This window comes from Glycine max, chromosome 7 (genome assembly GCF_000004515.6).
Source record: "Glycine max cultivar Williams 82 chromosome 7, Glycine_max_v4.0, whole genome shotgun sequence".
In the NCBI taxonomy this organism is placed as follows: Eukaryota; Viridiplantae; Streptophyta; class Magnoliopsida; order Fabales; family Fabaceae; genus Glycine; species Glycine max.
Window position 1 is genome coordinate 2,823,349 of NC_038243.2, and position 14,300 is coordinate 2,837,648.

At 30.6% G+C, this 14,300-nt stretch overlaps 2 protein-coding genes across 5 annotated transcripts; one reads left to right on the forward strand and one right to left on the reverse strand.

The window, feature by feature from the left end:
• Positions 1-226: 226 nt before the first annotated feature.
• LOC100527383 (uncharacterized) lies at positions 227-3,615 on the reverse strand. 4 transcript variants are annotated; one of them, XM_006582814.4, is made up of 5 exons: positions 3,454-3,615; positions 1,910-1,945; positions 1,336-1,462; positions 1,125-1,242; positions 227-951 (listed from the first exon to the last, which is right to left on the reverse strand). In XM_006582814.4, the coding sequence occupies exons 3-5, from the start codon at positions 1,452-1,454 to the stop codon at positions 898-900; spliced, it is 291 nt and encodes a 96-aa protein (XP_006582877.1). In that variant the 5' UTR covers positions 1,455-1,462; positions 1,910-1,945; positions 3,454-3,615; the 3' UTR covers positions 227-897. The 4 variants fall into 4 exon arrangements, with proteins under 4 accessions (XP_006582877.1, XP_040872784.1, XP_025984848.1 ...); XM_041016850.1 differs by lacking the exons at positions 1,910-1,945; positions 3,454-3,615 and adding an exon at positions 2,892-3,393; XM_026129063.2 differs by lacking the exons at positions 1,910-1,945; positions 3,454-3,615 and adding an exon at positions 2,570-3,393.
• A 3,124-nt stretch (positions 3,616-6,739) lies between these two features.
• LOC100799611 (U-box domain-containing protein 35) lies at positions 6,740-12,326 on the forward strand. The gene is made up of 8 exons (XM_003529776.3): positions 6,740-6,914; positions 7,484-7,581; positions 7,703-7,830; positions 8,273-8,515; positions 9,060-9,333; positions 9,661-9,762; positions 10,021-10,449; positions 11,495-12,326. The coding sequence occupies exons 1-8, from the start codon at positions 6,740-6,742 to the stop codon at positions 12,239-12,241; spliced, it is 2,196 nt and encodes a 731-aa protein (XP_003529824.1). The 3' UTR covers positions 12,242-12,326.
• The last annotated feature ends 1,974 nt before the right edge of the window (positions 12,327-14,300 follow it).

Sequence of the window (14,300 nt, forward strand, 5' to 3'; positions counted from 1 at the left end):
ATGTACTTTTACTTAAATTTTTTTATTTAGAGTAAAAAACAAAAAGTACATTCTCCAAGCCACTACTCCACCAAAATTGCACATTAACCTATTATAAAAAATAAAAATTCAAAATTAGAGTAAGGTCAAACAAAAGTGTTGTTCTTTGAGCGATAGACAGAGATTCTTGATACTCTCCACGTATGTTTGAATCATGTCATACCAAAGTTATTAGGTGAATCACAAATAGCTGAAATGCAATTGCAATTAAAAGGTTAGATAGCAACTGCAAATATTCATGACCAAGCGTTGACACATCAAGTACTTTACACCTGTTTTGACTCTTGAATATTTCTCATTTTGAAGTACTTAGCAAAAATGCAACTTCTACTTGAACGTGAACAATATGAGGGTTGTTCTAAAGGAGATCAACTTTCCATTTAGGTGTCTTCCTCATGCACCAGATACCACCACCTTCACCCTGGATCCAAGTGGAGAACAGCACATAAAACCAGGCTTTCATATGATCAAACACCAGCAGCAGTATATTTTCACTTTTTTTTTCTAATAAATTAATGATAGTAACTAGTTACCAACACCAAGACACATACACACCAAAATAAGTTAACTGAGCCATCATTTTGGATAAAATCCGAGTTACGTCATCCTTTTCTATACACAACTCCAAGAAGGGAAACAAAAGCAGCTCTACATCCACATAATGGAATGGAACTAGCTTTGTACCACCTTTGGTGCTTTGGTACCTATTTTTCTTGATGATCAAAAGTGATCATAAGAGCTTGATCTACCGTGGTCTGTGGGTGCATCAGGCTTGCCTTCTTCGTGTAGGGGCTGATATTAGAAGTGATTTTTTTTTTTTTGTCTCCTTAGCTAGACATGGGCTAGTAGAAAGTAAAATTACAAGAAAATAACAGCTACTGTTACCACCGCAGCAATTGTGAAAACTAGAGCCTGCAACACCAATAACAATGTATTGAAACAAGAATAAAAACAATCATTCCAATGACATGATAAATTAGATATGGCAAATGAAACAACAGAATATACTTCAAAGAGGATAGCCTGCAAAGAAGCAATTTATATGCAAAACAAAATGTATATTTATTCTTAAGTACAAGACTTACAGCAATTGCAGAAGCAGCAAGCCCAGCCCGCTCTCTCGGATCCTTATGATAGTAATTTCCGAAATAGAGAATTGTAGCATAATACCACATCGGCGGGCAAACAAATCCTAGCAGAAGACTGGCAAGAAAAGGAGGGGAGGAGAAGATGCAAACATCAAGCTATGCAGGCAGAAGAAATTGAAAAAGAGTAAATCCGTACAAAATTACTCACGAGAACCATCCAATTCCACAGCCAAAACATGGAAGCGGCTTGTCAAATTTTCCCAACAGTGGGTTCTCTGTATCCCTGGTAGGAGCATACTTGCCTTTTCTTTGGTCAGCTGTATCCATCTAGAGCCCTGTGTATATTAAACTCAACTTCAGTTTAGTTTTTTTCACACATAAAAGAGGAATACTTGCACATTTGAGTGTTTTTCTTTACAACAAGGTCTTAGCAACAAACCATGGATATGGGAATAAATTGAAAGAAACAAGGAAAAAAAAAGGTCAAGATGAGAAGTAGATGTCCTCATGATCGCTACCAAAATAAAAAGAATACTAAATAAGAATAGCATTAGAACATAATGAAAAAGAGATACAGCATTTCATTCCACGGAAAAAAAAAACTAAATGCAATGAGATAGTCATGAACTTTTAACTATGCATTGACAAAGAGGTTGAGATAAGTTTTGTAATGAGATAGTCTCAGGGTAGGTTTGGATTTATCCTTATCTTTCTATTGTTATTTATCTTTATGTGTTTCCTTTATCATCTGTGATGTTGAGATAGGTCCGTTAAAACCTTACCTCCTCTCTCTCTCTCTCCATATTTGTAATGAATTTCTGCCGAAATAAGGAAAAACATCAGTATTCTCCCTACTTTCTATAAAAATGACTTCTAAACTGTACATAGTTTGGCACAAATCCGTCAAATTCAGAAGCTCATTTCTATCTCAATGATTAACACAGGATTTGCATACTCTATTTCACTACCCGTAAGAAGATAAGTGCAGAAGTGTTTAGGGTAATTGATTCAATAGTTTTTGAGGCATTATATATGGTAATATAACCCTCAGCAAAAAGAAAGCAGACACTAAATACTAATGATTAGATAGTGAAATTATTATATTATGTGTTTTTTAATACAACGCTAGCACCATATTCATGCCTCTTGTATGGCATTTGCAAACAAAATCATACAGCCATCATGGCAGCATCAGACAATAGCAGGCTAGACTTTCAGAGCACAATTCCAGTATTCTACCTACCAGGAGCCACTAAAATAGAAGAACATCTAGCAGTGTTTAACTTACACAAGAAATCAAAATATTCAAAATCAATTTGGAATCTTAAGAGGTCATTTTAAACAGTATAAGCAGACATCCAAACAAACTAGACAAATTGCACTTTTCACATGATAACTCAAAACAAAATGATATGGAATTCCAGCATTTCACTAAAAAGTACCCTTCAGACACAAGCTGGCCTCCTTATAAATTTCACGTGACTGGAGGGGACAGTTTCAGACCAAGATTTTCCATTCCTAAATTATAATCAGTTCCACATCTAAGTGGTAGACCATCCACAGATTGAAGATAGATGCTTGATAAAGGATCTAGGGCTTAGCTCGGAAAAATGGGATGATCAAATTAACAAATTATTGATGTGCAAAAGCCAACTCTGACCAATGAAAGCATCTATTTATTGTTTTCAACATCAGAAAACATCTGATTCATCTGCAGTGAGTAAAAAGATTGCACACAGCAGAAAGTGAATTATGAGTAGTTACTTCAAGTGGTCTTCAACATAACCAAGCATGCAAGCAATGCCCAATTATGATTTATGAACGCTAAATATGGTTTAGCTTTGGTTCCTTATGCGAGCTGGAGGATCCATCACTTACAAGGCAAAGCAAGGAAACACTCGCATCACCCAATTTTCACAATTACTGAAATTCTAGTTCTAGACACTAAAAAAGAGTTCTGGGGGGCACAATTACCAAAATCACAAGTCAAGCATAATTATGCACAAACTTCAGAATCAATGCAAGAATAAAGAGAAGAGAACCACACTGAAATCAGCACTGCCTTAGAAGTAAAGTTATTAGCTCAAACAAACTATATTTACAAAAAAAAAAAAACCTATATAAAAAAAATTAATGCTTTCTGCCAAAAGCCTTCTATACAATAAAAAAATTAAAATTTAAAAAAAAAATCACCAAAATATTTGAAAACAGCGACGAGCCATGTTTCATTAACGGAATTGCTTCAAACCCATCTTCTAATTTTCCATCTCCCACTCCCCCAGAAGAAATTTTTTTAAAAAAAATTGCATAAAAATTAAAAATTTACCTTTGAATTCAAAGAAGAGGAAAATGAGAAAGAGAAGAGTTTCTGAAGAAGAAAAAGGAAGCGGTTGTGTTCTACATGGCGGCGTTGTTGTTCATATGTTGGGAACCGTAAGTGGATAGTACAGACTGAGTGGTAACTCTTGCTTTTTTCTCGATTTAGTTGCTGTAACAAAATAAATATTAAATAGTGTGTGGCTTTTGTATCCGAATATACGACGTCGTGTTCTGATTTTTCTTTTGTTTTTTTTTTTCAAGTTGACAGAATAAATTGGGATTTAATTTTGAACTATCGGGTTAATATTCTGTTGAAGTAACAGTAAAATATTCTACTGATTGCATATTAGAAGAGAATCGGAATTTGAAATTTGCAGGAAAAAAAAAAACATAAAGTAAGACTGATAATTGATAAGTGTAATTTAAAATTAAGTTATTTCCAAATAGATAAAACTTCATTTTTATAGATAAGGAATTAAGAATAGGAGATGGATGATGTACATTATTGGCATATCGTTAAAATTATAGAAATTATTTAAAATTTTAAATTGTTTTAATATTCATAAGTAACACATTATAAATAAAAATACTATATTCATAAATTCTATGTGATTTTTTAAAATAATAATATTTTTTATAATATAATTTTTTAAATTAAATATTTATTTGAAATTGATATCCCAACTTTGAAAGAAAAAATGTTATAAAGATTTTTATTGTGTATTTTCATGTAATCAATTCATATGTTTTATAATAGTATTATTCAATTATTCAATCCTAATAAAACAATCGCTTTCTTATATATATTTATACTTGTGAGATGTTTGATAGGTAAATTTTTCTTTTATACCCATAAATTATGAATCCTAAGAATCAAGTTTTTTTGGAATGAAAAATATTATTTGAATAACTATTGGAAATCTTTAAATAAATTTTCTAAGAATAAAAGAATTATATGATATTTTTACCAATAACTTTAATTATGCCACATTAAAGAATTTAATAAAAATAATATGATGTTTTAATTATAGTAAATCAAAATTAAATTTGGAAAGGTATGATTCTCACTCTTTTCACGATAATTTTTTTTGAGAACGTGAGTTAAAAATGATTCTAATAAATTATATTTTTTTAGAATATGCTTCTTAAAAATAAGTGAGAAAAATGAGAAACTAAATTTCAAGATTCATACTAAATATTCTGCTAGAGCTAAAAGCTAAAAAAGCAAAGTCAGTATCTCTCAGTATGTTATGGGAGAGAAGGATAAAGGGTAAAAAGTGAAAGGCAAAAAAAAAAAAACTATTCTTAAGAAAGCAAGCACTCATCTCATTTACCATTTTGGTCCAACTAGCTTATAAACTAATCAAAATACTTATTTTAGCATTTAGATTTTGAGGGTTTGCGTAATTCAAGAGGTTCTTCTTCCTTTACACCTACTTTAGCTAAAAAAAAAGCATAGTATAATTTTTTTGATAAGCATATTATAATTTGCCTTCTAACAAGTATGCTAGAGTGTAAATTGTCATTCTTTACCCGAGAACATAGATTTTATCAAAAACTTCATTTTTGTTAAAGTGATATTAAATACTATATTTTTAAAAAATATTTTTTTAGGAGAATAAAAAATATATTAAATAATATGTTATTAACATTTCTTATAAAATATAAAAGATACTAGTAGAATGTAAGTCTTTTGTAAGTAATTTCTAAAGCTAATGATTTTCTTTATCCTAAATTCAGATGTCATCTCCTCACCTTAATTTTTTTTTTATAAAAAAACACATAAAAAACTTAAGAATGATTTATCGCAATTGAAGTACATCATGACCTTGAGGCTTTATTTAAATTTTTTTATCGATAAATATTAGTTGTTAATTATTAGTTTTTGTTAGTAATGAAAATTGAACTTACAATTTTTTCTTTCCACCCTTCTCATTTTACCACCAAATCAATTTTATAACTTTTATTTTATTTAAATCTTAAAATCACCTTTATGGAAAAGGCTTTATTTAACAATCATTCTAAGTCCAAGAGTTAATATCTTAATAATACTATATCCGGTCAAATGAAAAAAAAACTAAAAGTATACAAATTAATTATAATCCTTTTATCCTTAATATTAAAATTTCTATAATTGAACAATGTCCTAAAATAAGATTCTAACATAAATAAAATGAAGAAAACTACACCTTAGTTATACGTGATAAAACTAATTAAAAAATAATAGTTGAAAGTTAAAAAATTAGTTTATTAATTTATAAGTTTGTGGTAAAATTAGTAATTGAAGTAGTTAAAAATGTAAAATGACTGAAAAATAATAGAATTATAATTTATTTAAAAATTATTATTAGAAAATTGGATAAATATATTAAAGATAAAAAATTAAAAACTATTTGAAATATTTTTAACGTAAACTTTATCATAATGTGCTATTATGTAGAACGGTTATATTTTAATTAGAAATATTAACATTGAGGGATGACGAAGTAAAGAGCAAAGAAGGGTTTGGCTTGTAAGAAAAGAAAAATAATATCTCGTACATAATACACAAATGAGAAAAATGAAATTTTGTGACGATATAATTAGTATAATTTTAATATTATAAATTATATATTTTCTCTCCTCAAAATCTTTCTAATGTTAAATGATACGCAAAAATGAGAGGAAAGAGTAATTTCCCCATTTTTCATCCCTTGGAATCCTCTGCTGGAAATTGTTAGACTAAAAAGAAAAAAAATCCTTTTTTCTCTTCTATTTTTTTCATACTGTAAATATTTTTTAAATTATGAATCTTCTCTAATTTCTAATCACGACAGTCTTTCATACGCGGTATACAAAATAAGAATAATTTACAACATTCATCATAATATTCGGATAATTGGGCCAATGGTCATCCAATTTGACCGATTGGATCAGTCTATTATGATTAATTAGTATAATTAGCCACCCTAATTTTGTAACAATTAATTGTGGGTACCTGTGTGTTGATCACTTGAATATTCATACAAATCTAATTATAATAATTTTCAAAAATAAAAAATGTTTCTGTCTCACTTTAAAATTAACATTGATACAATGATACATCGTTGTTGGATCCAACTTAGGCACACGAGATGTAGTGCACGAGTGTTCTAGAAAATAGAAATCCAACTAATAACTTAGTCCCCGCCAGATCATTACGGTTTGGTCAATATAACAACAAATTAAACCTCTTGAGAGTGGTTCAACCTTGTTGCTCTCTACCTTTATTTTTCTTTTGTATTCTACCCCAACGTGAGGCATCATTGCTCACCATGTCCCTCATACAATCTTCATCACTACCGCATGCAGTCGGAGGAGGCTCCATCGCCATCGCTGTCAATGGTGGCCGCCACAGCCACTGTGCCATCAAATGGGCGGTGGAGCACCTCCTTAAGAAGAACTCCTCTTGCATCCTTATTCATGTTCAGACCAAGACCATGCATCCCCGTAGGTACCCTTCTCCTTAGCTCCTTAACTTTCAACCTTAGATACTTTGTCAATGTTGAATTATGTATGTCACACATGTAATAATGTTATTTACAACACTTTGGCTAATAATTTTAAAGTTAGGGGTCCTTAATATATATGATATTATTAGAGACTTTATGTTATTATGACTAAGAACATATCTAATGAGATTGTATCAACTATCATCTTATAGGTTCTTAAAATTGTCATGGGTTTTTAACCATTAGAGCAAATAAGGTTGGGTTCTTATACATGAATTGAACATTTATTGTATATGCGCAATTATATCTTTACAATAAAATATATTTTTCTATCTCAAAAATTCAACAAGAAATAAGTTAAGAACAATAGTTTTGGAATGAAATTTTGTTCGGATTCTTAAATTTTGGAGTTCTTAAATTTGATGTGGCATTATAGGGTCCTTAAAAATAAAGTAAGAACCTTAGCATTGGAGATGGTCTGAATGTTCTATTCAAATTTCATCTTTCATAACCAAATAGCCAATGCCCAATAGTTTTGTACTATGACTTTTCAAATTTGGTTTGTAGATGATGTTGATGACGTGCCTAAAGATGGTCGTCCACCAACTAAAGAAGAATTGCACCAATTTTTTCTTCCCTTTCGAGGATTTTGTGCCAGAAAAGGGGTGAGTAGTAATAATATATTTCAACATTCCTCATATCAACTCTTTAATAATCACATTTGTATCATAATGCGAATGTAAATATCTTGTTATATTTTATAATTATGGGCATTAATTGTTTCAGATCACAACAAAGGAATTGGTCTTACATGACCTTGATGTTCCAAGTGCACTTACTAATTACGTTGTTGTAAATTGTGTTAGCACCGTTGTCGTTGGTGCTGCTGCTTCCCCCTGGAATACTCTTACAAGGTCAACTTTTCTCACATAAACTCTTGCATGTAAATATTAATTTATTGGTGAGACATATTATTATGCCTAGGCAAATATTATTTATATTTCAAGATGGATACATGGCAAAATTTTCATCATAAACCATTGATAACTGCCAGGAAAGAAAATCAATGGAATAATTGACTTTTCTTTAATTTGGTGAGATTACGTGATTGACAATTTACACTTACAAGGATTCTCTATTTCTCTTGCAATAGTGAACAAAACACTAACTCAAATTCTACTTGGAAATGGGTTGCATTTGTAATTAAATTTGAAACAACCATCAAAAGTTATCATCACATTTTACTTGCATTCTAGTAGCTAGGTTGAGTGTTGAGCTTTATAATGTAGAGATTGAGCTAGTATTCGAGCAAAGTCTTCTCTTATGTTTTAACCGATGGTCACATATGGTCTGCAGAATATTTAATAAAGATGATGTGGCAACTACTTTAGCAAGGTCTTTGCCAGATACTTGCACTTTATATGTTATATCAAAAGGAAAAGTACAACATATCCGACCAACAGGTCATCATTCTCAACATATTAAAGTCACACCAACTAGATCCATAAGAGACACGGTCACTCTCTTGCAAAATACTCCATTAGTTCATCCAAATAAGAATCTTGTTGATGCCCCTACAGATTCTGAAGATACACACAGGTATGCTTACACTTACATCACAACTACATTTTTTATTTTATTTTTGGTAAACACTGTTCATTTCTCAAGCCTGTTGGTAGCTTTATGGTTTTATTAGAAACCCTTTTATTTCAATATATTTTTGGGGGATGCTTGTTAAAATAAGTTTTTTTAGGTTTTAAGTTTAACAGTCAAGCTTAGGAATGAATTCTCTGCAAAATTTCATTAAATAGAATATTTGTGAGAGTTTTTTTGGAGCTTATTTAAGTTTATAACCTCTCATAAGCTTTTTTTCTAACTTAAGTTTTATGGATAAACATATCAAAATAAACTATTTTTTTACTTATTTTAGTAAGCTTCATAGTCAAGATTGCGAATGAATATGGATATAATAAGTTGTTACAATAGTTAAAGATAAATGCAAATCATTGGCTAATGGTCTTGAGATCTTAAAAATATATAATTTCTTATCAATATGAAAGGGAATATAATTGTAATGGTTGGAACGTGCTTTCATTGACTTATTGTATGTTCTTGTCATTTTGACATGGTCTCAATTGTGTAGGAAACCAATCAAAGATGCAAATATTGGGCGAGAGTCCAGCAAACTTTGGGAATCTTTACGAGAAATAAAAGATTTCATGCTAATTGAAGATACCAATTCACCAAGAGGTCCAGCAGAATACAACTTATCACAAAATTCATCAGCTAGAAGTTCTCCTGGAAACAGTGACAGCACAGGGCAACATCTTGGTCCTTCTTTGCTTGACAAGTCACACGGAAACCATGAAGTTGTAAACTCAGACAAGCCTAAGAACATCGCTTCTTCAAAAAGCCCAGTAAGTACTATATTATACTATTAAAATGGAACTGGTTACTTTATTTTCACATAGTTAGCATCTAGGAAAAAAACAAATTGGCATAAATATGCATTTCGCTATCATAATAGTGACTAAGTTTGCATGCATCATGCATGTGCATTTCAAAATTTATCAGATGATGCAAAGTTTTAGATTAGATTGACACAACTGATACTTCACTCCCTACTTCAATAATTTGAAATTAGTTGAAAGTTTTTTAGTATATCTCATTCAAATACATTTTTTTTTCTCTTTCATGTGTGAATATTTAACCTTTTTTTTCCTTTTGCATGGATTACTTTACAGGTAAACTTAGACATAGAAATGAAGAAACTGAAACTCGAATTGAAAAAAACAACAGAGAAATATGGTATGGCTTGCAAACAAGCTGTTTTAGCAAAACAGAAGGTAAATTCATGTCATTAAGTTCTGCCTAATCCAATGAGAAATAATTACTTAGTCCTTAGCCATGTGATCTCGATTAATGTTTACATGACATGTTATCAACACATTTTTGTCAATTTGAAAATATGATTACATGTCACGTATAAATTTTTCTAAGCCACATGGGTGTGGACCATGTGATAATTTCTCTTGATCTTATGTTTTTTTTAATAATAAATCACTGGAAAAAAATAACTTAAAATACATGCATTTGTTATCCAGGCAACAGAGCTTGAAAAGTGTAGGCAAGAAAAGGAACGCGATTTAGAGGAAGCTAAGCTTGCTGAAGATACTGCATTGGCTTTGGTAGAGGTAGAGAGGCAAAAAACTAAAGTAGCTATGGAATCAGTAGAAATGTCTCAACGCTTGGCAGAGCTGGAAACCCAAAAGAGAAAGGATGCCGAATTAAAAGCCAAGCATGAGAAAGAAGAGAGGAACAAAGCATTGCATGAAGTTGTATGTAATAGTATTCCATATAGAAGATACAAATTTGAAGAAATTGAAGCAGCAACAAATAAATTCGACAATACTTTGAAAATTGGTGAAGGTGGATATGGACCTGTTTTTAGAGGAGTCATTGATCATACTGTTGTTGCCATTAAGGCTGTGAGACCAGACATAGCCCATGGAGAGAGGCAATTTCAACAAGAGGTAATTGTAGTTTTTCTTTTGGCACAAACAAGAAACATGAATATTGAGTTCTAGCAAATTGGATCAATTTTTTGCTGACAAAACATAAAGGCTATTATGAAATAATTGTGCTTACAGAGTTAGCATCAAGTATACACAGTTTAAAAGATGGGCTGTAATTCACTAGTCAAAACTTTTTTAGTTTGTTCTGATCTCATTAAATATAAAGACTAAAATACTACTTGTTATTCAACCATGCCACAAGTAAACCTAAATATGTTATTAAAGTCACATGTAATTGAGATGAATTTGTGCAAATGAATATTTCATAAGGACATTTCTCATAGTAAGACAAATCACAACAAACTATTAATGCAAGTGGCAATTAAGTGAACACCACATAACAATTTAAAAATATTTTTTATGCAGGGAATATTCGTATATAGAACAAAATGCTACTTGTTTAATTTTTAAGTTCCATTTTATTTTACCAGCACAAAAAAGATTAGGATAAGAACGAAAAAAAGTGAATCATTTTTCTTTTTTTTTTGTCTTACATTCATATTTATGGAGATAAAATTCATATCATAATTTAGAAAATAAACATGTAACTTCAACCATGTCACGAGTAATTGACATGAATTTTGTGCAAAATGAATAATGCAAAGACGTTCTTCTGAGTACACAAATGAGGAACGAAAATCACATGTGCAGTTTTGAAAAATCACATGTAGTGATTCTTTGTATGTTGCAATAAAAAAAGATTATAATAAAAAAAGGTAAAATATGTTTTAAGTTATGGTTAAAATTAATATGAATAAAAATTTTATTCTCATAATATTTTAAATGTGGTGAATTTTGTCCTTCATCTTATACTTTATTTTGACCTGATGAACAATCAAATTAATCCACCACATTTCAGAAAATATACAAAGGTCAAAACTTTTTTTTTAAAATATAGGAACTAAATATCAATTTTGACTAAAACTTAAAAGGGTTTTAAAACACATTTTACCATAGAAAACAAGAGTCTTAGTTGTCTTATTCATAAATGGTTCTCGTGCAGGTTATTGTTTTGAGCACCATAAGACATCCAAGCATGGTGCTCCTCCTAGGAGCATGCCCAGAATATGGATGCCTTGTGTACGAGTACATGGAAAATGGAAGCTTAGAAGATCGTCTATTCATGAAAGACAACACTCCACCAATTCCTTGGAAAACACGTTTCAAAATTGCATTAGAGATTGCCACCGGCCTTCTTTTCCTTCACCAAACAAAGCCTGAACCTCTTGTGCACCGCGACTTGAAGCCTGCAAACATCCTCTTAGACAAGAACTATGTGAGCAAAATCAGTGACGTGGGTTTGGCACGACTTGTTCCCCCTTCTGTAGCCGACAAAACTACACAATATCGCTTGACAAATGCAGCTGGAACATTTTGTTACATTGACCCTGAGTATCAACAAACGGGGTTGTTGGGTGTGAAATCAGACGTATATTCATTAGGTGTCGTGCTGCTACAAATTATTACAGGAAAAGCGCCAATGGGTTTGTCACACTTGGTTGAGAAGGCTATTAAAAATCACACTTTCAGTGAGGTGCTTGATCCAAGTGTCTCAGATTGGCCTGTGGAAGAAGCTTTGTCTTTGGCTAAGTTGGCCTTGAAGTGTTGTGAGTTGAGAAAACGTGATAGACCAAATCTTGGTACTGTTGTTTTGCCTGAGCTGAATAGAATATCAAGGATATGGGACTGTGATGACACGCATTATCCTAGAAATTGTTATATGATTCAAGACCATCTGGATCCTAATTAATCTTTGTATGACATGTAATTAAGTGTTATTAATTCTTTCTTGTATAAAAGTTTCAGGTATATATCGTGGGAAGATTGGTTAATAATTTCTCCACATTCATTGTATGCATGGCATTGCAGTTGTTGAATGTTGATCCAATTGCTCCTATTTATTAAGCTACATTTCACAATTCTATATTATCATGTACAAGAACGAGAAAAAAGCATTCTAAAGGGGCAAGTTTTTGAAGATGTACCACACGATTCTTTTGAAACTGCAGAGGATTGGTACCCACACTGCATGCATGATGTTATCTTTCTCTAGGTTAGTCATCAACTTGTGGACTTACACAATTTGTTGACAACTCACCATTACGTGCTTTGAGAGTTTTAGAAACAAATTAAATTAGGATTCATGAACACCAAAAGCTCATTTACATCTTGAGAAAAAAAAAATTATAAATATGATAAGTAATATCATGTAAAAAGGTAAAAGAGAGAGAGAAATGACTGGCGTCAATAATATGTTAGCACACCAACAACATGTGGTCATATATCATTTTCCTCTTTTTAGAAAAACAAAAGGCACACCAACAAGAATAATAGGCAAAAATGTTTTCTATCTATTTTTCATCTCTACTATTAATAACTATTATATTTCCTATTTTTAAATGTTTATAAAAAATGCATAAATTTAAAATAAATAAAAACAAAGTTTGTAATATTTATATTAATTTAATTTTTTTAGACAAAAACTGTATCAATAGAGACAAGTTTACGACAAACATTCTCTTCCCCTTAGTATATGATTATTTTTAATCAATGTTTGGTTTGAAAATTATTTTACAAAGAGGAACAAAAACATCGTCTTATTTTACTTTTTAGTTATATTTAAATAATTGTATTGAAATTGGTGAAAATTTTCATAACCTCCTAGTATTTGAAAGTAAGAAAAGTAAAACGGAAGAATAAAATATTTTCTCAAATCAAACATATATGTTTTAAGGTTTTAAGGTTTTAAGAGAGAAGCATTACATTTTTAAATATTCCTACATTAAAATATTAAATAATTTATGTTTGTAATATTTTTAATTACTTGTTTTTATTAAATATTTTTTATATAGTATTAGAAGGACTTCTTATGAATCATTATAGAAGAGTACAACATTATTTTTAGGATGATTATTTCAAATAAATATGAGTAACTTATGTTTTTATATTCTTTTTGATGAAAGTTTTATTGAATGAATTTCACAACATTATTCCTATACGAAATTGGGAGAAAATACAAGTTATTTAATAAAGTTCATATAATATTGACTAAATAATAAATTATGCTTTGGACAAAGTGTGCTACCAAACATGTTACTTTTTCTTGCAAGCATTAAATGTCAAGTAAAGATGGTCACTTTTTTCCATCTTGTGGGGTTTATACAAAATTGTCTTTTTTAAATGTCAAGTACCCATTTGTAACATATTTAAAAAATACTACGCAACGAGTCTAGCTTGGGATGGCCAGCAATGGTGGCGGTTAATTCATCACAATGATGACTCTCTTGTGGTTAAAGTGTTTAAAGCAAAATACTACCCTGATGTGGAGGAGGAGTCCCAATTTGTTTCTTTTGGCTAAGTAACTTATGCCGTTCTCTGATGATGATAATAATAATTCTGCCACTGTGTTTGAGATCCTCTATATATATATAATATTTGGAGTAGTAGGAACATGCATATGCATGCAGATTTTCCAGACACAAGCAAAGAAACTTCTTGCCAAGAACTCTCTCGACTCCATAACCTTCTTTTTGAGACTGATTGGCAAGAACTCTCTCTAGCTTGGAATAATGACTGTGTGGATAAATGTACATACTTCCACGGTATTCCGCAAGATTTTAAGTATCTTTTGGGATATAGAAATACTTCATACTAAAAAGGACAGGAAACTTTGTTTAAACTTTTAAACAAATGTTTTTTTTTATAAACTGAAAATTATTATTTTTTTTAAAAATAGAAACAATATAGATAAATACAGTAAAAATATAAAAATATAAAATTGCTAATTTTATTAAAATAAATATTTATTT

Bases quoted from the DNA above. Each gene is read 5' to 3' on its own strand.
- LOC100799611 (XM_003529776.3), top strand. From the start codon at position 6,740: ATGTCCCTCATACAATCTTCATCACTACCGCATGCAGTCGGAGGAGGC. The intron at 9,334-9,660 runs GTAAGTACTATA...ATTACTTTACAG, and splicing joins TCGCTTCTTCAAAAAGCCCA to GTAAACTTAGACATAGAAAT. The intron at 9,763-10,020 runs GTAAATTCATGT...TTTGTTATCCAG, and splicing joins CTGTTTTAGCAAAACAGAAG to GCAACAGAGCTTGAAAAGTG.
- LOC100527383 (XM_006582814.4), bottom strand. From the start codon at position 1,454: ATGGATACAGCTGACCAAAGAAAAGGCAAGTATGCTCCTACCAGGGAT. The intron at 1,243-1,335 runs GTGAGTAATTTT...TTTTCTTGCCAG, and splicing joins TGTGGAATTGGATGGTTCTC to TCTTCTGCTAGGATTTGTTT. The intron at 952-1,124 runs GTAAGTCTTGTA...TTGGTGTTGCAG, and splicing joins TTGCTGCTTCTGCAATTGCT to GCTCTAGTTTTCACAATTGC.